The 24,466-nt window shown below is 41.1% G+C and overlaps 1 protein-coding gene across 1 annotated transcript in view; it reads left to right on the forward strand.

Annotated features, from left to right (window-relative positions):
- LOC125459228 (uncharacterized) overlaps positions 1-24,466 on the forward strand; it is a 119,030-nt gene that overhangs the window by 46,209 nt on the left and 48,355 nt on the right. Inside the window, exon 3 of the mRNA XM_059651987.1 lies at positions 5,990-6,145. Within this exon, the coding sequence (XP_059507970.1) occupies positions 5,990-6,145 (156 nt within the window). The remainder of the gene's footprint in view (positions 1-5,989; positions 6,146-24,466) is intronic.

The following is a 24,466-nucleotide window of genomic DNA, read 5'->3' on the forward strand; positions in this document are numbered from 1 at the left end:
AATGTTGAGATAATTGCAGAGACTGCAATACAGAACTTTGAGAGAATAATAAATCTGGCCCCTCATTTCACATCAACTTCAGTAAAGGTATGTGAAAAGGATCTGCTTGCTATGAAAACGGTACTCAACATTGTCAGTGAATTAAAGATGGCAGAAGGTAAATGACCATGTGCAAATGCAAAAGCAGCCAGGTGGACAAAGGCTTGCAATTAGTGTGATGGAATGCAACAGCCACTCACCACCTCACTCCCTAAAGCCTGAGCATCTTCTACAAGGCACATGTCAGGGAGTTAATGGAACGCTCCCCTCTTGCCTGGATGAGTGCAGCTCCAGTAGCACTGAAAAAGCTTGACACCACTGAGAACAAATCAGCCTACTTGAATGCCACCACATCCACAACCACCAGTCAGTCACAGTAGAGTGTACGATGTATAAAATAATAAAGATAATAGGTCCCCTGCAGAAATTTACCAGAAATCCTGAGCCAGCTGTTTTCAATCCATGACCACTACTGTCTGGAAGGGCAGGGCAGCAGATAAATGGGAACACCACTGTTGAGTATTTGGTAAATCTGATGGGCTGTCACTTTAACAGTCTGATCACACCACAATATCATGATTATATGAGCCATTTTTGGAGGGAAACAGCTGCCTACAGACTGAACACCTCCTGAATAAAGCTCCCACTGTTTAATACTTGGGCTTCCTGGCCCTTCTTGAAGCATAACACAAGGAAAAAAATTGCTCACAATGAGGATCAAAACTGCTCCAAGATTCACCACCTCAAACCACTGATTCACCAAAACAAGAGAATTGTGATCCTTACAGCAGATCTCAAAGGTCCTTTGATAAACAGAGAAATCAGCATATTGCTGTACTGAAACAAGTACAGTCAGCAGAAATAAAGAATTCATCCCAGGGAAGAGGTAAACAATGTAGAAGAAACTCATCACATGCTCTTCCCTGAAGGAACGCTGCGTAATGCAGGCCCGAAGCAGAGGGGAAAGTCTTAATCTAGGGTAAGAAATAGCCTCAGGAATACTTTGTCTTACATGGAAAGGTAGTGCTAAAATGTTTGTGACATATGTTGTGACACAGGCACTTTATATTTAAAAAAGGCAGGGAATTTGGTGCTGTTGGACTGTATGGTAAAAATACAGAGCTGAAACTCTTACCTAGATTCCATTACTTTGTTCAAACTAAAATTGAGGCAGAAACAGTTGTCCCTGTGTCCTTGAGTATTATGGGAGGAAATACTTCTTGCCTCCTGAGGAGTCTGGTACAGCTGGAGAAGCTGGGTTCCAAAACTTATGAAGAAATAGTAAGAATCCTACAGAATTACTTTTCATTAATACCATTGATGATTGCTGAAAGGTTCAGATTTCAAAAAACAACCAGTATGAGGGCGAATGTATTTCCCAGTTTGTCACAATTTTAAAGGAGTAAGCAGAATGCTGTGAATTCAGGGACAACTTAAATGATACTATCATTTGTGTGTGGTTTAAGATGTGAAGAAGTCCAGAAATGATCACTGATATAGAGGAATCTAGGCTTAAGGAAAGCACTGGAAATATCAGTCTCGATGGAACTAGCAGCCAATAAAGTTCAACAGCTCACAGAAATGACAGCTGAGAGACAAGCACCAACACAAAGTCAAAACTGCTATCAGTAAGGAGGAACAGATCATGCAGCAGCAAATTGCTGGTATAAAGAAGCTTTATGCAAAAATTGTGGGAAAAGACGGCACCTTGAATGATCATGTTTGAGGCAGAACCATGAACGCCTTAAAGCAAAAGTACAGAAACTAAGGAGTAGGGAAGAAAATCTGCACTGTACAGAAAGGACATGAGAAAGGCCCAAGCTCTCAGTCTGAAAAGGAGCTGTTCTTAAACAGCAAATGATAGTAGGCCACTCCCTGACTGAGTGGCAAACTGGTAGGAATGGAAGTAGATACTGGAATGGTGGTTTCATTGAAAGTGTATATCATAGGCAATTTTTTAGGAGTGTAATAATTTGGGTTTCAGTTATACAGTCCATCCAAAAGTTTGTCCTTACCCATTGTCAAAGGATATTTTCCAGCTTTATCAGGAAGCATGTGGTGAGAAGAAAGTCAAACTCAACTGGATTGAAGTAAATCCCTTGTCAAATTCTGAGACTAATCTGCCATAAATTCCAAAGAAACGTCATTATTTTCAGTTGGGATCTGGGAAACATTGAAAAGATCTTTGTCAAATTGAAAGTCAAGGATGAGAATCAAGAGACATGCTGCAAGGCTATGTCAGTACCTTATACAATCAGACCAAAAGTTGCGATAAATTTAGAAAGGCCGGTCAAGACAGGAATTCTTGAACTGGTAAATGTGAGTGAGTGGACCACGCTTATTGTGCCAGTGATGAACAAAGATGGATTGGCACATGTGTAGTGATTTTAAGGTCACTATTGGTCCAGTACTGTGTTTTGATCAGCGCCCTTTACTTTTAATCAATGACCTATTTTTTGACCTAGTTTAGGGCAGCTCGGTAGTGAGCACTGCAGCCTCACAGCACCAGCGACCCGGGTTCAATTCCAGCCTCGGGCAACTGTCTCTGCAGAGTTTGCACATTCTCCCCATGTCTGCTTGGGTTTTCTCCGGGTGCGCCGGTTTCCTCCCACAGTCCAAAGATGTGTAGGCTAGGTGGATTGGCCATGCTACATTGCCTGTAGTGTCGGGGGATGGGTCTGGGTGGGATGCTCCAAGTGGGGGGGCGGTGTGGACTTGTTGGGCCAAAGGGCCTGTTTCCACACTGTAGGGAATCTAATGACTCTAATTTCAGTAAAATTGACCTTAGTCAAACCAATTTCCAGATTAATGTAGATCCTGATTCACAATTGTGACACACAAAGAGCTATTCAAATACAAGAGACTTCCATTTGGAAACAAAATCAGAATTTGCTGGAGAAACGCAACAGGCCTCGCAGCTTCTGTGCAGACAAAGCAGAGTTAACATTTCAAGTCCAGTGATCCATCTTCAGACATATTCCAATGTGCCATGGATCAAAATTTAAATGGGGATGGGAAGGAGCCCACTACTACCTAGATGATATTTTAGTCACCGGGAGAAATGAAAAAGAGCATCTCCTCAATTTGGATGTTACTCTGCAAAGACTTGAAGATTATGGCCTAAAAGTGAGAAAATACAAATGCGATTTTCAAAAAATCTTTCATTGAATATTTAGACAGTGCCATTTTTGCTAAGGGACTGCACAAATTACTTCAAAGGTATAAGCCATGTGTTGTTACGGTCAGCTGACACTTACAGAATTAAGTATCAGCACTTTAACTTACATGGAAATGTTGATGGCACTCTAAATAACATTTGCCAAATGAGTCAACTATGACCAGTCCTGTGTAGACGTTTACTAGTAGTGGTGACACACATGAAGAAATACACTAGAAATTATTACAATCAATAAATGATGGACATGGTACGCCATGGCAAGGTCTCAAGAACAACCACAGAACTGAAGTCATGTGACACACTGAAGCTACAGCTATGTGTACTAACAGTATGTCCCCAGTGAGGAGTGAGGATCATTATTCCATCATATCTAAGGATGTATGTGCTAAATCAACTACACAAAAGTCATGTTAGCATTGCCTGAATGAAGGAGATGGCCATAAGCTATTTTTGATGGCCAGGACTCAATCCTGAAATTAAGGAGAAAGTGGGAAAATGTGCAACTTCTGCAACCTACCACCTATAGCTCAATTATATCAAAAACATCAGAGGTTAATGCCAATGAGAAAAATAAATAGATGCCTGATGCGGTCAGTAAACACACAGGAATTGAAATCCTCTGAAATGCCCTACTTACTGAATGTTGCACATATGATTGTAAATATTGTTAATGATTAATTCTCGTGCAAAATAGTCAATATTATCATGTCATTACAGAATCAAACTCTTAAATTGGCAGTCCACCATGCTTAAACATTTTATATATTTGTTTAAGTATGGTGGACTGCCAATTTAAGAGTCTGATTCTGTAATGACATGATAATATTGACCGTTTTGCACAGGAAACAGCTTAATCTAGCCTTGCTGCCTGCAGAGTGAACACCATCTTCTGTTTAACACTACAGCCTCCTGGTCCTTTTGAAATGTAACAGCCACCACTTTCAAGTTCCCCTTTAAACCATTCACCATTCTGTCTTGGAAATATATCACCATTCCTTCTGTGTTATTAGGTCAAAATCCTGAAATGTTCCCCTGATGGTATTGTAGGTCAACCTGCAGTGCATGGACTGCAGTGGCTCAAGAAAGCAGTTCACCACCAAGGGCACCTAAGTACAAGCAATAAATGCTGGCCAGCCAGCAATGTTTACACTCCACAGTGAATAATGAAAAGGAAACAAATTACAAAATTATTGAAAGTCCATAACAGGCAATCTCACCTATCATGTCTGCAGTGGAGCTGTGCAAATGACCAATTAACCTCATGCCATTCTCCCACCTTGTCCACGTAATCCTTCTCATTGTTCCATTCCAGATAGCAATTTAATCCTCTTTTAAATGCTTTAAGTTAACCTGAGTTCTCCACACTCTCAAGCAGTGCATTCCAGGCTATAATCAATTACTGCATGAAATATTTTCCTTTAGATGACCTTTAGTTATTTTGCCCATTACTTTAAATCTGCGCCCGCTCGCACTTGATCTTCTCAAGAATGGAAACAATTTCTCCTTCTGTTTGTATGGAACATTCATGGTTTTGAATGCCTCCATCAAATCTCCTGTCAGTCTCCCGGGGGAACAGTGCCAACTTCTTGAATCTTTCTTTCCGACTGACATTTTTAATTCCTGGAAACATTTTTGAGAATCCTTTCTGCACACTTTCCAATCACTTTGCTTATTTTCTAAAGTGTGTCACCCAGAAATGGACATAAACATCCAGCTGAGGCAGACTAGTTGTTATACAAATTCAAGATGTTTCCTCCTCTCCTACTCAGTGTTCCTATTAATAAAGCCTATGCATCTAGGTCCCTCTGCATTTATACCCTTTTTTGAACTGCACCTTTTTGTATTATCTCTCGAAGTTCTTCCTACGAAACTGAATCACTTAACGCATTCTCATTGAACTTCATTAGCTACGTGTTCACTCACTCCATCGACTTGTCTATGCCCTTTTAAAGATCTGCACTCTGATCCCTATATTTCACAACCCTTCCAAATTTTGTATGAACTAATAACTTTCAAACAAGGTTTATGTAATTTGTATATATCAAGATCAAGGATCTCAACACTGACCCTTGTTGAATTCCACTACTAACCTTTTTCCAGCGCAATGAATATTCATTAACCGCCTGTCTCTATTTCCTGCCATTCAGCCAATTTTGTATCTGTATTGCTGCTGTCTTCTTTATTGTTTGAACTATAACTTTGTTCACGGGCTCGTCTGTATAGCACTTGGTCAGATGTCTTTTGAAAATAATTTTGGAAGTTAAGGAGATACATGGGCTAGTTAACTTGAATATTTGGGCTAATTATCTCCAGTATACAGGCTGGTTCATTCAGACTTGCAGGCTAGTTAAATCAGATGGCCAGAATATGGTGCTTATAATCTCCAAAATACCAGGTAATTTGTTATCCCGGCTAACTGTACTCTATTCAACTGTTTTTGGACAAAAGCAGATACATAGAGTTTGGTCACATTGGCTAAGACCTCATTAAATATTCGTACAGCCTAAATGGTTCACTTGTGTTCTAGATGGTGTTCCTCTGTGCTTAAGAATGGAAAATTATAGCCAGATAGCTCATCCTACTTTTGCGTTCTCTGCGAAGCCTATTTAGGACAACAACTTCCGTTGAAATTATAAACATATAAATGGATAAATATATATGTGTATTTATTGATTCATTGACTGTACACAAATCCAATTTATACAAAATTGTCAATATTTCCTACATTTGTAGAATTTGTATTGTACTTGATGTGTGAACCTTTTTTTGCAGAAAATACTAGTGCCTGGAAGCACATTGTGGGTGGAGATGTTAAAGTTGACATGTACAGAAGTGCCAAAAAATGTCCTCATGGTTTATCAAATTGCTTATGGTCTCATTCTAGTGATGGGATTGTTTATGTACCATATATTTTGAAATCAAATTTTGGTAAGTTAATTGGGTTGATGTCCTTTTAGAACGATTTGCTTTTCTGGTTTACTAACTAAATATTGAAAGCTAAAACAAGTAATTTTCCAAAAACTAACACACATCAGTTCAAGAATTATATAACTTTTACAATATATTTTAGCTAAAGAGGACAGACATTCATGGTGTTTATTGTCAATACTGCAGGCGAGTGGACAGCCTGGTTAAAAAATGTATAAACTTTGTGTCGAAAGTAACATACATGGCTAAAATATAAGACTACCTCGCCCCATTTTCTATACAGCTGATCAAAATGAAAAGGGAGACTGCCATTATAAAACCATCATCTTTTATTGACACAATCTGACTAACTTTCTGACTTTCTATCAGTGGAGTGGGGAAGATCTATTTAAGTAAATCCAAAAGGTACAACAGGCAGAGCCAGGCTAATGAACACTTTTATACTTCATTCCCTTAGCAGGACTAGTAGTCTAAAGTCTATTTATTTTAATGCAAGTAGTAGAAATGTGAAGCAGATGAGCTTAGAGCCTGGATTAGTACACAAAACTACAATGTGGTAGCTACTACGGAAACTTGGTTGAGAGCAGGGCAGGCCTGGGAGATCAGTGTTCCATGGTTTAGATGTTTTAAGTGAGATAAAGATTTAAAAGAGATTTGTGAAGAAGGGTCTAGGCCCGAAGTATCAGCTTTCCTGTTCCTGTGATGCTGGCTGGCCTGCTGTGTTCATCCAGCTCTACATTTTGTTATCTTTTATATTAGAGATTTAAAAGAATTGGGGGAGTTGCATTACTGATTAAGGAGAAAGTCAGAGCTGTACTAAGAGAGGACATACTGCAGAGCTCATCCAGCTAGGCCATATGGGTGGAACTTAGTGATTGCATTTTTTTTATTCCTATAGTGGGGTTTTACTACAGGTCTCCCACTAGCCAGCAGGAGACAGATGAACCGATATATATGCAGATCATGGAAAGATGTAAAAACATCAGGGTTGTTAAAGTGGGTGATTTTAAGTTCCCCAACATTGCTTGATCAAAGCAAATGTAAACACAACTCACAATGAATTTCACATCACACGGTGTGAAGCTGGATGAACACAGCGGGCCAAGCAGCATCAGAGGAGTAGGAAAGCTTGACGTTTCGGGTCAGGACTCTTCTTCAGAAATGGGGGAGGAGAAGAGGATTCTGAAATAAATAGGGAGACAGGGGAGGCGGATAGAAGATGGATAAAGAAGAAGATAGGGTGAGAGGAGACAGACAGGTCAAAGAGGTGGGGTTAGAGCCAGTGAAGGTGAATGTAGGTGGGGAGTTAGGGGGGATAGGTCAGCCCAGGGAGGACAGACAGGTTGGGGGGGGTGGGATGAGGTTAATGGGTAGGGGATGGGGGTGGGGCTTGAGGTGGGAGGAATGGTTAGCGAGGCAGGGACTAGCTGGGCTGATTTTGGCATGTGGTCGGGGGAGGGGAGATTTTGAAGCTTGTGAAATCCACATTGATACCCTTGGGCTGCAGAGTTCCCAAGCGAAATATGAGATGCTGTTCCTGCATCTTTCGGGTGGAGTCATTATGGCAATACAGGAGGCCCAGGATGGACATGTCGTCCGAGGAGTTGGGGGGGAAATTGAAATGGTTCACGACTGGGAGATGTAGTTGTTTGTTGTAAACAGAGCATAGGTGTTCTGCAAAGCGGCCCTCAAGCCTCCGTTTGGTTTCCCCGATATAGAGGAGGCCACAATGGGAACAGCAGATACAGTATATAACATTGACAGATGTGCAGGTGAACGTCTGTTTGATGTGAAAAGTCTTCCAAATTTCAGTGACTTTTCTTTGAAAATGCATGCACTCCTTCCATAGTTATTTGTTTAAAGCAGTTATTTTCCTACTTTGGCCCACAATTAAAAATAAATTAAAACATATTGTCTTTACATTACAAGGTGGATGTCTCCAGTAAGTGCTCATGGCCTAAAAAATTATAAGCACAGCAAACCAGGAGGACCATTGGTACAATATTGCATTTTGTCCCAAACAGTAATTTCACTGCAGGTGGGCAAATTAAAAGCAAGACCCTGGAAAAAGGATGCTCTTTAGAAGATTTGCTAAATATAACAAAACATTTATTGTAGCCCAAACTGATGTAACTGATGTAGAAACAAAGGGATAAGATTCTCTGGAATAATGCACCATCAATGGCACTCATTCAGCCCCTTGTGGCTGTACTGGCTCTTTGAATTATCCATTTAGTCCCACTCACTTTCATTTTGCCCATAACCTTGCAAGACTATTTCCTCTTTAAGTATTTATTCAAATCACTTTTGAAATTTGCAGGAAGAAGCAATAAAACCTGGAAATTATGGAACTGATCTGAATCGTCTTTTGTACTGGAAGATGGAACGCCAGTTCTGTAATCATATTGGTACTATAACCTGTGATAACAGGAACTGCAGATGCTGGAGAATCCAAGATAATAAAATGTGAGGCTGGATGAACACAGCAGGCCCAGCAGCATCTCAGGAGCACAAAAGCTGACGTTGCGGCGATGAAGGGTCTAGGCCCGAAACGTCAGCTTTTGTGCTCCTGAGATGTTGCTGGGCCTGCTGTGTTCATCCAGCCTCACATATTATTATCTTGGTACTATAACCTACTGGTTTTCCCTCTACAGTTTCAGGAAACATTTTCCAGAGCATAACATCTCACTGTGTTAAGGATACAGTGGGTATTTTGGAATTCTTCTGAGTCCTTTGATAATTACCTTGTTCTGTAGTAACTAAATCTCCTGCCAATGGAAGTGCTAGAACTTGCTGTTACTCCATCAAAACCTCATAGAATTTTGAATACTTCTATTCGGTTTCCTGTACCTTTTTATTCAGGAAATAATCCTTGGTTCTCTAAATGCCCACATAATTGATCTTCGTCATCCTTGTAACATTCTAGTACATCTCCACTGCACCTTCTTAAAGACGTTGCTATCCTCCCTAAGGTCCAACACCCAGAATTGAGCACCAGCCAGAGCTTAACCAGTGATTTATAACATTCAATAATAACCCTATTTTTAACATAATTTCCTTGCTATTGTGCTCTGTCTCTTTTATGACATATAAATTTATAGATCATTTGTGTGTTTAACTTCAGCAAATAAACAAACTTAAAAAGGCAAAGTTGTATAATTGAAAATGCAATGTAGACTTCAGTCTGAAGAATATTAAGGATATCTACCTTTGTTTCATTGTGCTAGCAACACAAACAGCACTAAATATGAACAAAATGGTTTTAAATTTTAGTTGCGATCATTGAGAAAATAATTGTTACCAACTGTTTGACACCTTTTATAGATAAAAATGAGCAATTGTTAATGCGTGTTGCCTTGGATGAGTTTGGATTTTTGACATGTGTCAAGTTTAAACAAAGAGTATTTGAGAGTAACTACATTCAAATTGTTTCACAGTCAGGGTAAGTGACAGAGACATGAATAAAGGGTTTAATTGACTCAATCTTTGTGAATAAACATCTGTGTTTCTGAAATCCTAATAGCAATTAGCAATATGTCAACAATATAACATTAAAATCCCAACCACAAATATCTTGGATTTGTACAGTTAAGTTTCTATCTCATCTATCTTACATCACATCTCTTCACCACTACTTGCTGGGTACTCCTTTATATTTCTCTGGGAATTCTGGTGTTGTACTTTGTTCCATCCCATCGTTTCCACATCTGCTGAGCATGGGTTCTGTTACTTTGCTGTGATGTTTAGCTGGTGAAATCATCAAACCATCCAAAATTATTTTTGTAACTTTTTTCAGTAACTGTAATTTTAATCAAGACACTAATTATTTCACGCCAGGTTGATTACTATGATCTGTTGCATTATTTTCAATAGGTTTTAATAATTTGGTTGAAATTTTAATTAATGTTCAAAGTCTGGCCTCCACTAGATATTGGACATGAATCTTTTGAGTTTTCTCGATCATCCATGTCATAACTTCAGAGGGGGTGCAGCACTTCTGGGGATGAAAAGCGGAAACAGTGCTTTTGAGGAAAATAAGAACATTCCTAGCAGTAGTTTATCTCCATTATATTTACATCAAAGGAAAAGTTGAATACTTAAAACACATCTGCACAAATCATTCTTACATCTAAGTTGCAAAGCCTCCTGACAATAGTCCTAAATTTCCTTTCAGGTCACACACATGTCAACCCCTTTAAATTTCCCCACATATACAGCTGTGGAAAAATATTAGCGAAACTGTGCACTTAAAAAGTCTACTTCAGTGAAAATCTTAAATGCATGCTGATCAATATAACTTTTATGTCAAACACTTTCTCATCCTGTGAGGACTGAAGAATTTCTTTATGCTATTGAAAGCTATAATGAAGGAACTGGAAAATAAATTCCCAATATCTTGGTTCAGCAACAACTTGCATTGCACCTTTAATACAGAAAACAAAATTTCAAGGTACCCATCTCAGATAAAACTTGAGGGATTTTTGCATTTACAATATCCAATTTCAATTAGGAACTGATCATAGATTATGCAGTGTTTGGCCAGCAGTGATTTAGTAATTGATGTTTGACGAACAACCTAAGAAAATTGTTAAACACGAATGTATTGATATTTCTGAGTCTCATTTTACTAAGCAATTTAAACTCAGCTGGATTTAAATTATTAAATTCTCCTCAATCACAACAAGCTGTTTCCCCTACTTCAACTGAAATAACTTTCAGATTCAAACTTTGGAAACTGTACATATTATTAACTTTAGAGATAATTGTTTGCTTGAGGAAATTAATGCTAGTTAAAATCCATTTAAAGTGGTAAACTTGCAAGTACTCTAAATGATTTAGAAACATAACAAAAAGAACAATTTGATCACAGAAAATGGGGCACGTGAAGAAACAAAAGAAGCTTCACACAGTTCCAGGAATGAATTGAAAAGTAAAAATCAAGTTTTATATGTCCACCTTCCCAAAAAGATTTCTAACCTGCTCTTATTAGTTTCTCTGACTTGATTTTAGTTTCTCTCCATCCAAACTGCAGTTGTTTGAGATATTTTTCTATGGCTCTAAATAAATGCAGTTGTTGTTTCACTCTTCAGTCAGTAGTATCTCAGCTACTCCCAATGCTAGCATAATTTGTCACCATTACTTGATAATCTCTCCCCAGACCTGCTGAACCATAGAAACTGCTATTGTTACTTTCTCAATGTATGTCCTGATTTCCATGCCTTATCTCAGAATAAAATACTTCTTGATATTTATAAAGCCCAAAACCATATTCCTAGTGCTCCTTAATCTGAAAATTACTCCTAGTCCTACCTGTCCTGAAATTTTCTTCATGAGTCTTAGGCTTATGCCTCAAGTGGTTCTGAATCCCAAGATGGACCTGAGAGTTCCAAAAATTGCCACTGCAACATTCCTGTATCTCCAAATCACCCTCGCTTTACTTTTGTGAAGATTTTATCAATAGGGCACGGCATAACCTTATGGAACCGATACATAGACCTTTCACATAAAAGGTTGCAAACTCATTGACTATTTGAAACCACATGAAATGCAAGTTCCTATGCTTCTTATCTGACCAGCCATGGTCAGCCCAGCCCCACTACCGACTTCTAGTGGTCATTTCTGTTCAGTGCCCTGGTTTTATTTGTGCCTGTCTTGAGAGATATCACAGTTTCCAGTAGATCAGGATTGTGTTTACTGTGATGCAGCAATTGACAGAATAGTATTTTCCTGTCTGCCAGTTTTGTGTATAGGTATGTGGATTGCTAGCCTTAACATCGCTATCTGTGACAAGTGATTGATAAGTATAAAGTCACATTGATTTCTCCTTTATATTAGGACTCTGATCAGTCAGTGGAGTCCTTTGATTATGCACTTCCACATGTAGCCAACTCAATCAATGTTGAAACAATTGGCCACACTCAGTATATGACATTGAAGACCACTCCCCCCTCCCACCCCACACACATGCACACGCACACGCACACAAGACATTCAACATCAAGTATCCTTAACCTTGTTGCAGAGGAAGCCATCAAACCTCACAGCATCCATCAAGTGTTAGTGCTGAGGTTCCACAAAATAAGTTCACTCAACTATATGCCATTTTCTTCCCACCAACGGTATATCAGCTGGGGGGCAGTGCACTTCAGGGGTGATGATGATGATATAGGAATTTGAGATTTATTACTTAGAAAGTCTAATAATGAAGTCAGAGCTCAAATCACAAAATGGAATATTATTTGATTTACAAGTATTCACTTCATTGAAAAATCAACATTTGTAAAAGGAATGGCTAAAAAAGCCTCAGCTATAATGCATTTTGGCAGTATAAATGCACTTGTGAAGAATTTTCCACTACAAGTGGTGAAACATGGAAATAGTCACAGATACATTTAGAATTGTATAGCATATCGGATCAAGAGAAAAATGTTATCACCAATCGTTACCTCAGATTATTTTATTGAATTTCACATCTCATATTTTGAAAAGTAGAAACATTTATGTATTGATTTTTATCTTGTAGTTGCACATCGACTTTAGGACCAGTAGGGGGACCACAGAAAATATCACTAGAGAAACCTGGCTGTGTGAAATTTCCAACAATACAACATCACTTGATGCATACAATTGGTTTTTATCATGAGCATACCAGGAGTGATCGTGATAAATATGTAGATATCAAATATGAAAATATTCGTAGTGGTAAGAAAATTCAAAACATTCTGTGTAAGCTGTTTCTTGTACATTTGGTATTGCATTTTACATTTGAAATTTAAATATGTGGTACAGCAGACAAATGGTTCCTACATGTGCAAGAAGATACATTGAGATCAGAATTGGAAAGACTAAACTCTATAAAAGAATCCAAAGTATAGGAGAATATTTGCACACATAAATATATGAAGCCTATATGGTGAGAATCAAAGTGATGACACATTCATTAATTTACATCCGTCATGATTTCTGTAGAGATCTGTAAGCTAAGCCAAAAGGACCGCCAAAAGTAAAGGACAAGGTTTTACTTTAAATAACTTAATTACTATAAAATAGAACCAAAATCAAGATCAACTAAATATGAATTATCAGACATTCCACAATCAATGTATGTTACGCATTGCATATTAAAACTAAATAATAGATAGAAAAAGATGCCAAGGCAATCCATTCAGCGTACTTGGCACCAATTTCAGCCACAAAATCCTTCAGAGCTCTGAACTTGCTCAGGTAGAATTCCAGCTCCTTTTTTTCAAAGATGTGGGATGGCATGATGGCTCAGTGGCTAGGACTGCCTCACAGTGCCAGGGGCCTGCGTTCAATTCCCCCTTAGACAACTGTCTGTGTGGAGTTTGCATGTTCTCCCTGTGTCAGCATGGGTTTCTTCCAGATGCTCCAGTTTCCTCCTACTGTCCAAAGGTGTGTTGGTTAGGTGGATTGGCCATGCTAAATTGCCCATAGTATTCAGGGATGTGTAGATTAGGTGGGTTTGGGGAATGGGTCTGTGTGGACTGTTGGGCCATAAGGCCTGTTTCCATCTTGTAGGGATCGTATGGAAATGGCTACTAAAAACAGCATTTGGGTTGAAGAGCAGCTGTGATCTACTTGAATGTTGAGCAGACTTGAGAGGCCAGATAGCCTGTACACGTTCCTATTTCCTATGATCCTGATTCGCAACTGACAGCTGCCCCCAATCATTCAAGGTTCCATGGTACAATCTTCAACAAAATGGCATAATTTTCAAAAATCTCCTCACCTTACATCACAAGTCTTGATGACATGGATAAACTATATTACATTTGTCCAAGCCCTCAGTGACAGTTCTGTGCATTGTATGGCAAATCTGGCCAGTTCCTTTCTTTAAGTCACAGAGATGGGTGCAGCAACTTTTGTATTTGCTGATTTCCAGCTCCTGGACTCGGCCGTGATTTTCTCACAAAAGTAGTGCACTGTACTACCAGATGATCTAAAGTTTCAGCTTTCCTTTCAGTTAAGGTTTGACTCAAAAAAAAATTTGGAACCCAGTTCATGCAATAAGTAAAACATCAAACATCTTCTGCACATTTCACCCCGTCCTGCAAAGAATGTAGTCCACAACAACTGTCAATGCCATGAATATTATAACTTGTTAAGCTCCCCTCCAAGCCACTCACCATCCTGATTTGGAAATATACCAGTGTTCCTTCACTGTTGCTGGGTCACACTGCTGGTATTTCTTCCTTAAGAACATTACTACTTAACCTACAGCACGTGAACTGCAGTGGTTCAAGAAGGCAACTCACCACTAACTTCTCAAGGGCAGGTAGGGGCAATAAATGCTGGTCTGCGAGCAACACCAATGTCCCATGAGTGAATAAAGAAAAATTGATTTGCATTTAAACCTTCTGACCTAGAGTTTGGGACAATGCTACAGTGCTAGAAGACCTTGTTAAAGAAACTTTACCCAATGCGGAAGTCAATCGCATGACTGCACAACTGAAAGTCTCATGTCCTACCAATTGAACTAACTAGACATTGGTTGATGTGTGCTATTCTTCTAAGCAATTGTAAATTGATTAAACCAAATTGTCAACCTTTAAAGAGACAATATAATTAAAGACAATCCCATCACAGCATGCTCCTTCTCCAAGAGGCAGTAATGGCCAAATGCTACTATCACGAGACTATTAATCCAGGGACCCAGGCAATGTTTGCACATTCAGACTCCACTGTGGCAGATGGGGAATTTGAAATCAATAGAAATTTGGAATTAAGAGCCTAACCATTGTCGATTGTCAACAAATCCTGTCTGGATCATTAATGGGGAAGATCTCTGCTGACCTTACCTGGTCTGGCCTGTGTGTGACTGCAAACCCACAGCAATATTGATGATCTTTAACAATTAGGGATAGGCATTAATGCTAGCCAAGCCATGATTGCCCACATCCCATGTGTAAATTAAAATTTGGGGAAAAGCCCCCTCAGAAAGTAAAAAAGGAGCTGCAGTATATAACATCAAATGTTCACGTGGAATATCCATTCTTCAAGACTGCAAAATACACAGACTGTGAACCACCATCTTTTATTGCATGGGACTACTGTGTGCAGCACCATCCATGTTTCATCACTGATGCAAAGGGAATACTTTCACATGGTCAACCTCCCACCGGAACCCCTGCAACTTAGGGATGTGAAGACAAGGAGCCAGTGTTCAATGAGTAGTCTTAGCAAGCTCTTTTAAAGTCGGTTAAATCAAATAAATCAATTTGAGTCCAGAACTAGGGGCGCTGTTTAAAATCTAGTTGTTACCCTTTTGAAAGAGAGATAGGAGATTTTTTTTTCTCTCAGAGGATTGTGCAACTTTTGAACTTTTGCCTCAGAAAGTGGTGAAAGAAGGGTTCTTAGTTATTTTAAAGCAGCGGTTAAATTCTTGTTAGAAGAAAAAATGTTGTGGGTAGGTGGGAATATGGAATTTGAAACACATCAATAAATGTATTTTGTTTGGTTTCATTCTATTGTAACCTCTGATAGCATCTGTGAATCCCGATTTCTCACATAGGTGAACCGTTGTTTTCTTACACTACATGAATTGTGAAAATCTGGAAATGCACTACAGCTTTGCAGTGGTACAAAGACCACTTCCTGTTCAGTTGTCTGATACTTTGTGATTTTTATATATGTATTAATGTAATTAATCAATATCAAACATAGATCATTTATTAAATGGGCCCCAGAGTTTTAGTTGTTTTATTATGTCCCTTTTTAACATGCATTGCTGCTTTTAGTGATTTATGCATTGATATCCCAGATTTTTCTGTTTTTCAACCTATTTAGACAATTACTTTCCTCCAAAATTAGGCCCCTTTATTCTTCAAACCAATGTATTCACACGATGCAAGTTGTTTACACAGAAGGTGGTGGGTGCCTGGAACTCTCTACTGGGGCGGGGGGGGGGGGGGGGGAGTGGAAGTAGATACTATAGTGACTTTTAAAGGGCATCTTGACAAATATGAATAGGATGGGAATAGAGGGATACAGTTCCTGGAAGGGTAGGGAGTTTTAGTTGTGATGGCCAGCATGTCAGTGCAGGCTTGGAGGGCTGAAGGGCCTGTTCCTGTGCTGTAATTTTCTTTGTTCTTAGTACAGTTAAATTGGCAATTATTTTGCAAATTATATGCTTGTTTCATAATTTATTTATAGCTTGCTGCATTTTTGCAGTCCTCCTCTGTCTTAACTATACATTACTGGCCAAACAACAGTAGTCCAGGTCATGAATGAGTATTGCAAACCTCATTGTTCTGGATATATTTAAGTTGCAATCATCTTGGAGTTTGGAGTGTTGATTCACGGTACGGGCACAGGGCAGAAATCTGAAGCAACATTGCAAGTGTGTCTCTCAGTAAGGTAGTGCAATCCCGTGGCTGTTTAAACCCATTGCTTGGCCAAGACTTTATTAGCATGTATTATTTGGAGGTCTGTATGCCTCATCTCATTCACTATGTTAGTTGGCATTATGATCCCATCAAATGGTGATACTGAACAAGACAGATTCAAGAGAGAATCTGATAGACATAAGTTTGTTTTTGCAGTTTGCTTACCATGGTGGTCATTTAATGAACACGTGAATATGCCAATATATTTTTTATCAAAAGGGCGTAAGTTATTTTCCATAAAAGAAAAACAACTTTATGAATATAACAATTTGGAAAGATCATCACGAGCAGCAAAACCAAAGGTTCTACCCTTCTCCACAGAGATATCCCTTAGTGAATCTTAACCCAAGTGAAGTCTCACACCCAATTTCACCGTTTAATTTCTTTTTCAGTTGATGAGGTTGCAAGTGTTTCCTTTCAGCAAATATCTGCATATTCAACAGATATTATTTGCTCCATTACTATCTCACCCTGAGACACAGAAACACAAACCGGCTCACTGACTGTTCCCATTTAAGTCTCATTGAGTATGAGACCACTGAATGAGACTGTCAACCTGGACCAATCAGAGATTCCTGGCTGACAGATATAAACAGGAGTCTCAAGGATTCTCCTCACTCTGGGGATTGGCTTTGAGCTAGCTGGTCAGAGTCCATGTGTAAATAAAGGGTGACTTGACAACGGGATATCGGCCTCCTTGGAGCTATTTTAATGGTGACGAGAAAAGACTGTATGCTTATGAAGAAAATTCATTCGCAACAGCCGTCTTTGTCATGCCTTTATTTGGGAAGCTTGACTTGTTTGATCCTGCCATTAAAGACAGGGCCCAGAACGTAGAAAGAATGCATTATTTTTTTCTGAGCCAATGACATTGGGAGAGATCAAAACCAACACACAATTTTTACGACTGCTTGCAGACCTGCAACATTTTCAGTTATCAGGAGCCTAATTTTCCCTGAGGTACTAGACACTGAAATCTTTCAAGAGTTGACGGATTTAGTTAAGGAATTTTATGACACCAAGCTGCCTCTAATTCTGAGTCATAATCGGTTTTATTCAGCAGTTTGAGAGCCAGCGAAATTAATATTGGGATTTTTGAGGATAAGATGACTGACAGTCATGTGATGGATGCTGAGAGAACATTTGGTACGTGGAATTAATGCTGTAACCATGCAAAAGTGTCTACTAGCTGATGCCCAATCAGACTTCAAACAGGCACTGAAACTGACCTTGTCATTAGTAATTGTGACGAATAAAGCATGCAAACTGTAGGGTAACCTAATGGAAGTGGACACCCTCACCTGTCCAACTAAACTTGGAGAACACCACTTGAGTGCAGGCAATTATATAGCCTCATGCAGAACATATCCTGAGCAGAGGGTCCCAAAGCCAGCCCACACCAGAACCCCACAACAAAGCTGAGCCCAGCCAAGTATCTAAAAAGGCTTTCAGGATCTGGTCCAGCACACCATTTGAGTTGCTGCCTGAATGCAGAGTTGAGGCAGCAAAAGAATCCTACGAGGTCTGACTTGAGTAAGAGAACTCATAGGCTGGTATCCAGGAGAGTGCACACCCTGTGCACTGGAAAGACCACCTACAGCTGCTTTGGAACCGTTAAATTGCTTAGCAGTCTCCAAATGGCAATCAATCAAAATAAATGTCTGCTTAAATGGTCACCTGGTTCTCATGGCGGTCAACACCAGCACAGTTGTATCAGTGATTGTCGAAACAATCTGTAACAAGATTCACTCAGGACTCTAATCCTTAAGTTTGCATATGACCTTGGCCAGACTGAGGAGCAGTTGGTGCTGTTACCACTAATTGTAGAAAAAGGTTTAGGCACAAGCTTGATGGGGCATAACTGGCTGAGAAACATTCACCTTGATTAGCTCAACATTTTCTGAAAAGAAAATGACTGCTTCAGTCCTAATTAAATACTCAGAATTTTACAGGAAGGTCTAGGGAATATGAAAGGAGCCAAGGCCATTGTACATGCTGACCCAGACACGATTCCACAATTCTGCAGGGCCTGCCCAGTGCCATTTGCCTTATATGCAAAAGTTGAGGCAGAAATCAGGAGGCTGGAAAGGGAAGGAATCATCATACTAGAACAGTTTTCAGAATAGGCAGCACCAATCATATTGATTGTGAAACCTGAGGGGTCAGTTTGCCTTGTGCAGATTTTAAGCAAACGGTAAAGTGCTTCTCAAAGCTGGATAAATACGCAATTCCTCGCTTAGAGGACTTGTACACAAAACCGATGGGTGAGCTGTCCTTCACAAAGCTGGACATGAGCCTTGCATACCTGCAGTTGTGGTGAGAATTCCAAGAGGTCTGCCACAATTAATACCCAACAGGATTTGTACCAATACACAAGCCTGTCATTTGGGGTATCATTAGCCTGCACCCTTTTCCAGCAGTCTATCCAAGGTTGCCATTTCATTGATTCAGTACAGTATGGGAGCAGGCCATTGAGCCCATAAAGCCCGCAATGACCCTCCAAAGTGCATCCCACCGAGACACACTCCATCCCTATAATCCTACATCCCCCACGACAAACCCACCTCACCTGCACATCTCTGGGCACTATAGGGCAATTTAGCATTACCAATCCACCTAACCTACACATCTTTGGATTGTGAGATGAAACTAGAGTGCACGGAGGAAACCATGCAGACACAGGGAGCACATGCAACCTACACACAGACAGTCAACCAAGGGTGGAATTGAACCTGGTTCCTTGCTCTGTGAGGTAGCAGTCCTAACCGCTTAGCCACCATGTGATAACAACCAGGAAGCCTGATAAAGAGCACTTGGAGAACTTGGCTGAAGTGTTTAAATGCTTCTGCAAGGTGGGGGTACATCTTAGAAGGGAAATACATGTGTTCCAGGCACCCCAAGTGACTGACTTCAGCTACAGAGTAGACAAGACCGGGTTATACCTTTTAGAAGATAAAGTGAGAACAAATAAAGGTGACCCAACTCTTACGTCTGTACCGGAGCTTAGGTCTTTCCTTGGGTTGGTGAATTATTATGGAAAATTCATATGTAGCCTGGCTTCCACCCTGGAACCTTTACACTTGCTATTGAAAAAGGTCCAGCTTTGAAAATGTACATTAGCCAAGATGTAGCCTTTAGGGAAGTGAAAAAGCAACTATCGTTGTCTAAGTTGTTGGCCAATTATGACCCCAAGTGAGATGTAGTGCTTACATGTGATGCCTCCCGGTATGGCATTGGCGTAGTGTTAGCTCATTGGTGGCCCAGAGAAGAGGGACACCTGACAACATATGCTTCCTGGACTTTGACAGGTGCTGTACGCAAATATGCCCGGATGGAGAAGGAACATTTGGAGGTTCAACCAATACCTTTATGCAAATTTGTAATAGTAACAAAGTACAAACCACGACTAGGGCTACTTAAAAAGAAGACAAGGCTGTGCTGCCTATAGCTTCAGGTCAAATTCAGTGGTAGGCCCTCATTCTCAGTGTGAAGCATTACAATTTGGAACCCCATCTGGGAGGTCAAGTGGCAAATGTGGATGCCTTGAACCACCTCCCACTGGCAAATACACTACTGATGGCAGCTTCCCTGGAAGAGTCCATTCTGGTTTCAAAGTTTATGAACATCTTTCCGGTCACTGCTGTCAATATCAGACTATGGTCACAAAAAAATCCCATCCTGGCAGAACTAAAGTAGCTGGTGGTGATGGGGGAAACAAAACGGCTCTCACATCCAGAACTGAAATCTTACTGAACCTGGCAAGAGCAGATCACTGTCGAGGACAGCATATTATGGGGAGCAAAAGTGATTATCCCAAGTAAAGGGCGCTCTCAGATTCTGACTGAATTCCACCAGAGTCATCCAGGAGTTTCCAAAATGAATATGTTGGCAAGAATTTATGTATGCTGGCTAGGTATGAATGCTGACATAACCGCATTGGTGGAGCAGTGCCCAGCATTCCAACAGGATAAAAATTACCCGCAGCAGTTCCCCCACATTTGTGGGAATGGCTGGGTAAACTCTGTGCTCGGTTATATGTCGACTATGTCAGTTCTTTCATGGGCTCAATGTTCTTGGTCATTGCGGATGCTCATTCAAAGTGGTTAGCTGTGCATAGAGTTCATTCGTCAAACTCAGAGATGAAGATTGAAAAGCTGTGAGCATCACTGACAGTGCATGACTCCCAGAAGTATTGTTCATGGACAATGGGACAGCATTTACCAGCAGTGATTTTGAGTATTTCCTAAAGTCGAATGGCATTCTGCATGAATGGACAGCTGCATAACATCCATTATCCAGTAGTCTGGTGGAAAGAGCAGTCCAAACATTGAAGACAGGCTTAAAGAAACAGCCAACAACTTCACTCCAACCAAACTGCTCCAGTTCCTGTTGATTACATGATCTCTTACGCAACAACAGGGATAGCTCCAGCAGATTTGCTGATAGGGACAAGATTCCACACCAGGTTAAATCTGATATTCCCAGACTTGGGGGGAGGGTGGGGGCAGTGTGAAACGGCAACAGGAATGCGAATGCTGGCCACATGCCTCCACTAAGTGAGAGAGACAGTTTACTTCAGGGGACAAAGTTTGGTGTGAAAACCACAGAAATGGCCCTACATAGGTCTGAGGCAAGCTCAGGTCCTGTGACATACAAAGCTCACTTAGGAGATTGGGTCCTGAACAAACGTGTGGATGATAAGAAGGCTGCAAACCCACGAATGGGGCAGGAGCGAAACATACCCAGCCCCTCATTACAGCCAGAAACAATGTAGGAACCCATGGGGTTCTCCCCCACCATCTACTGTTGATGAAACCTTGGAGTCCGAGATGGATGTAGCCAATGGCACACCCTTGATACCATTAACACCTGAAGAAGAGGAGGGATTTCTTCCAAGATGCTCTAGCTACAAGAGATGGGCACGGTCTAGTACACGCCACCCATGCCTGGATCAGAGTTGGAGGAACTGGACCTCAGGTGTAAACACCCCAGGTTAAGCTACAGAAAATGAACAGGCCTACATCCCCAGACTCAGTGGGTCAAGGATGTAGTGGTTGGACTGAGGTTGGCCAGGTAGATTTCATTGATATGTGTTCCGTGATTGGGGCTATTAACCTGGGCCAATCAGGTAGTACATGCTGACAGGCACAAACAGGGGTCTCAGGGATTCCAAGATAATGAAATGTGAGGCTGGATGAACACAGCAGGCTCAGGAGCACAAAAGCTGACGTTTCGGGCCTACACCCTTCATCAGAGAGGTCTAGGCCTGAAATGGCAGCTTTTGTGCTCCTGAGATGCTGCTGGGCCTGCTGTGTTCATCCAGCCTCACATTTCATTATCTTGGATTCTCCAGCATCTGCAGTTCCCATTATCACTGTCTCAGGGATTCCACTCACTCCAGGGAATATCTCTCAGCTAGCTGGTCAGAGTGCACGTACTGTGCACTTATATGTATAAAGGGTGATGGGATACCCGGCCTCCGTGGAGTTATTTCAATTCTAAGATAAAAACAAAAGGCTGATAAAACAGAAAGATTTATTTCTGAAGAAGGGTCCCGACCTGAAATGTCAGCTTTCCTGTTCCTCTGATGCTGCCTGGCCTGCTGTGTTCCTTCAGCACCACACTTCATTACCTCTGACTCCAGCATCTGCAGTTCTTGCTATCTCATGATTTAAACTCTGATTGCCAAAACTAAACTCTGCCCTTTTGATGATATAGATCATCTTCTAAATTATAGTCTGCTCTGGCCTATCCAATTATGTGTCAAGTAAAAGTTTATGTTAGTAAACAGTTTAAGCAGTTATCTCATCAGGTAGCTTGACTTGTCATTTAATTTCTTGGAAATGCTGTTTTGAACTCACTGTTCAGGTGACTTCTGGTCTTTAAAAATGTTGTGACTTCAAAATGTTGTAGTCACTAAAATCTCAGTATTTCTCTCTGCAGAGTTGAACATTTCTGTTGAAATACAGTGCATTTATGTGAAAATTCTTTTGACTTTTCAAATTTCTTGTCTTTCCACATCAACTTTGTCAAAGAAGCCACTATAGTGTTCAATTTCAGAACTAACCTCCAATAATATTCATCTGTGCCAATATAGTTTGCATATGTTTTGCATATAATTTTGCCACTATATTTTGCATAGTGTCTTAGGTCTTAAAAAATTTCAAATTACCCTTATCATCAAGAGCTACGATACAGTTGCACAGACCTTCAATGACCTTGCTAGTTAAAAGAAGATTTTTATTGTGGCTGGTGCATTTTTCATTTCAAATAGCATGACTTTGCATTGAAGAAGTCCATTCAGAGTTACAAAAACTGGTATTTCTTTGACTATATCAATCATGAGAGCTTGCCAATATCCTTTTTATCAAGACATTTTTTGTAACAGACAATGCTTGTAATTGCTCAGCACAGTCCTCCAAAAATGGATTCAGATATCCAACATTGAGAATAAAGTGTGAAGCTGGATGAATACAGCAGGCCAAGCACCATCTCAGGTGCACATAAGCTGACGTTTCAGGCCTGGACCCTTCATCAGAGAGGGGGATGGGGAAAGGGTTCTGAAATAAATAGGGAGAGGGGGGTGGTGGACCGAAGCTGGACAGAGGAGAAGGTAGGTGGAGAGGAGAGTATAGGTGGGGAGGTAGGGAGGGATAGGTCAGTCCGAGGAGGACAGACAGGTCAAGGAGGCGGGATAAGGTTGGTAGGTGGGAAATGGAGGTGCGCCTTGAGGTGGGAGGACGGGATAGGTGAGAGGAAGAACAGATTAGGGAGGCGGGGATGAACTGGGCTGGTTTTCTGATGCAGTGGGGGGAGGGGATGAGCTGGGCTGGTTTTGGGATGCAGTGGGGGAGGGGGAGATTTTGAAGCTTGTGAAGTCCACATTGATAACATTGGGCTGCAGGGTTCCCAAGCAGAATATGAGTTGCTGTTCCTGCAACCTTCGGGTAGCATCATTGTGGCACTGCAGGAGGCCCATGATGGACATGTCGTCTGAGGAATGGGAGGAGGAGTTAAAATGGTTCGCGACTGGGAGGTGCAGATGTTTATAGCAGAACACTTCTGCTCGGTTCGCAAAGTGGTCCCCAAGCCTCCGCTTGGTGCCCCCAATGTAGAGGAAGCCACACTGGGTACAGTGGATACAGTATACTACATTGACAGATGTGCAGGTGAACATCTGCTTAATATGGACAGTCATCTTGGGGGTGAGGGAGGAGGTGTGGGGGCAAGTGTAGCACTTCCTGCGGTTTCAGGGGAAGGTGCCGGGTGTGGTGGGGTTGGAGGGGAGTGTGGAGCGGACAAGGGAGTCACGGAGGGAGTGGTCTCTCTGGAAGGCAGACAAGGGTGGGGATGGAAAAATGTCTTGGGTGGTGGGGTCGGATTGTAGATGGCGGAAGTGTCGGAAGATGATGCGTTGTATCCGGAGGTTGGCGGGGTGGTATGTGAGGACGAGGGGGATTCTCTTAGGGGCTATCGCGGGGGCGGGGTGTGAGGGATATGTTGCGGGAGACACGGTCGAGGGCGTTCTTGACCACTGCGGGGGGGACGTTGCGTTCCTTGAAGAATATGGACATCTGGGATGTGCAGGTGTGGAATGCCTCATCCTGGGAGCAGATGTCGCGGAGGCGAAGGAATTGGGAATAGGGGATGGAATTTTTGCAGGAGGTTGGGTGGGAGGAGGTGTATTCTCGGTAGCTGTGGGAGTTGGTGGGCTTAAAGTGGACATCAGTGTCTAGCTGGTTGCCTGAGATGGAGACAAAGAGGTCCAGGAAGGTGAGGGATGTGTTGAGATGGCCCAGGTGAACTTGAGGTTAGGTTGGAAGATGTTGGTAAAGTGGATGAACTGTTCGAGCTCCTCTTGGGAGCAAGAGGCAGCGCCGATACAGTCATCAATGTAATGGAGGAAGAGGTGGGG

This window comes from Stegostoma tigrinum, chromosome 17 (genome assembly GCF_030684315.1).
Source record: "Stegostoma tigrinum isolate sSteTig4 chromosome 17, sSteTig4.hap1, whole genome shotgun sequence".
In the NCBI taxonomy this organism is placed as follows: Eukaryota; Metazoa; Chordata; class Chondrichthyes; order Orectolobiformes; family Stegostomatidae; genus Stegostoma; species Stegostoma tigrinum.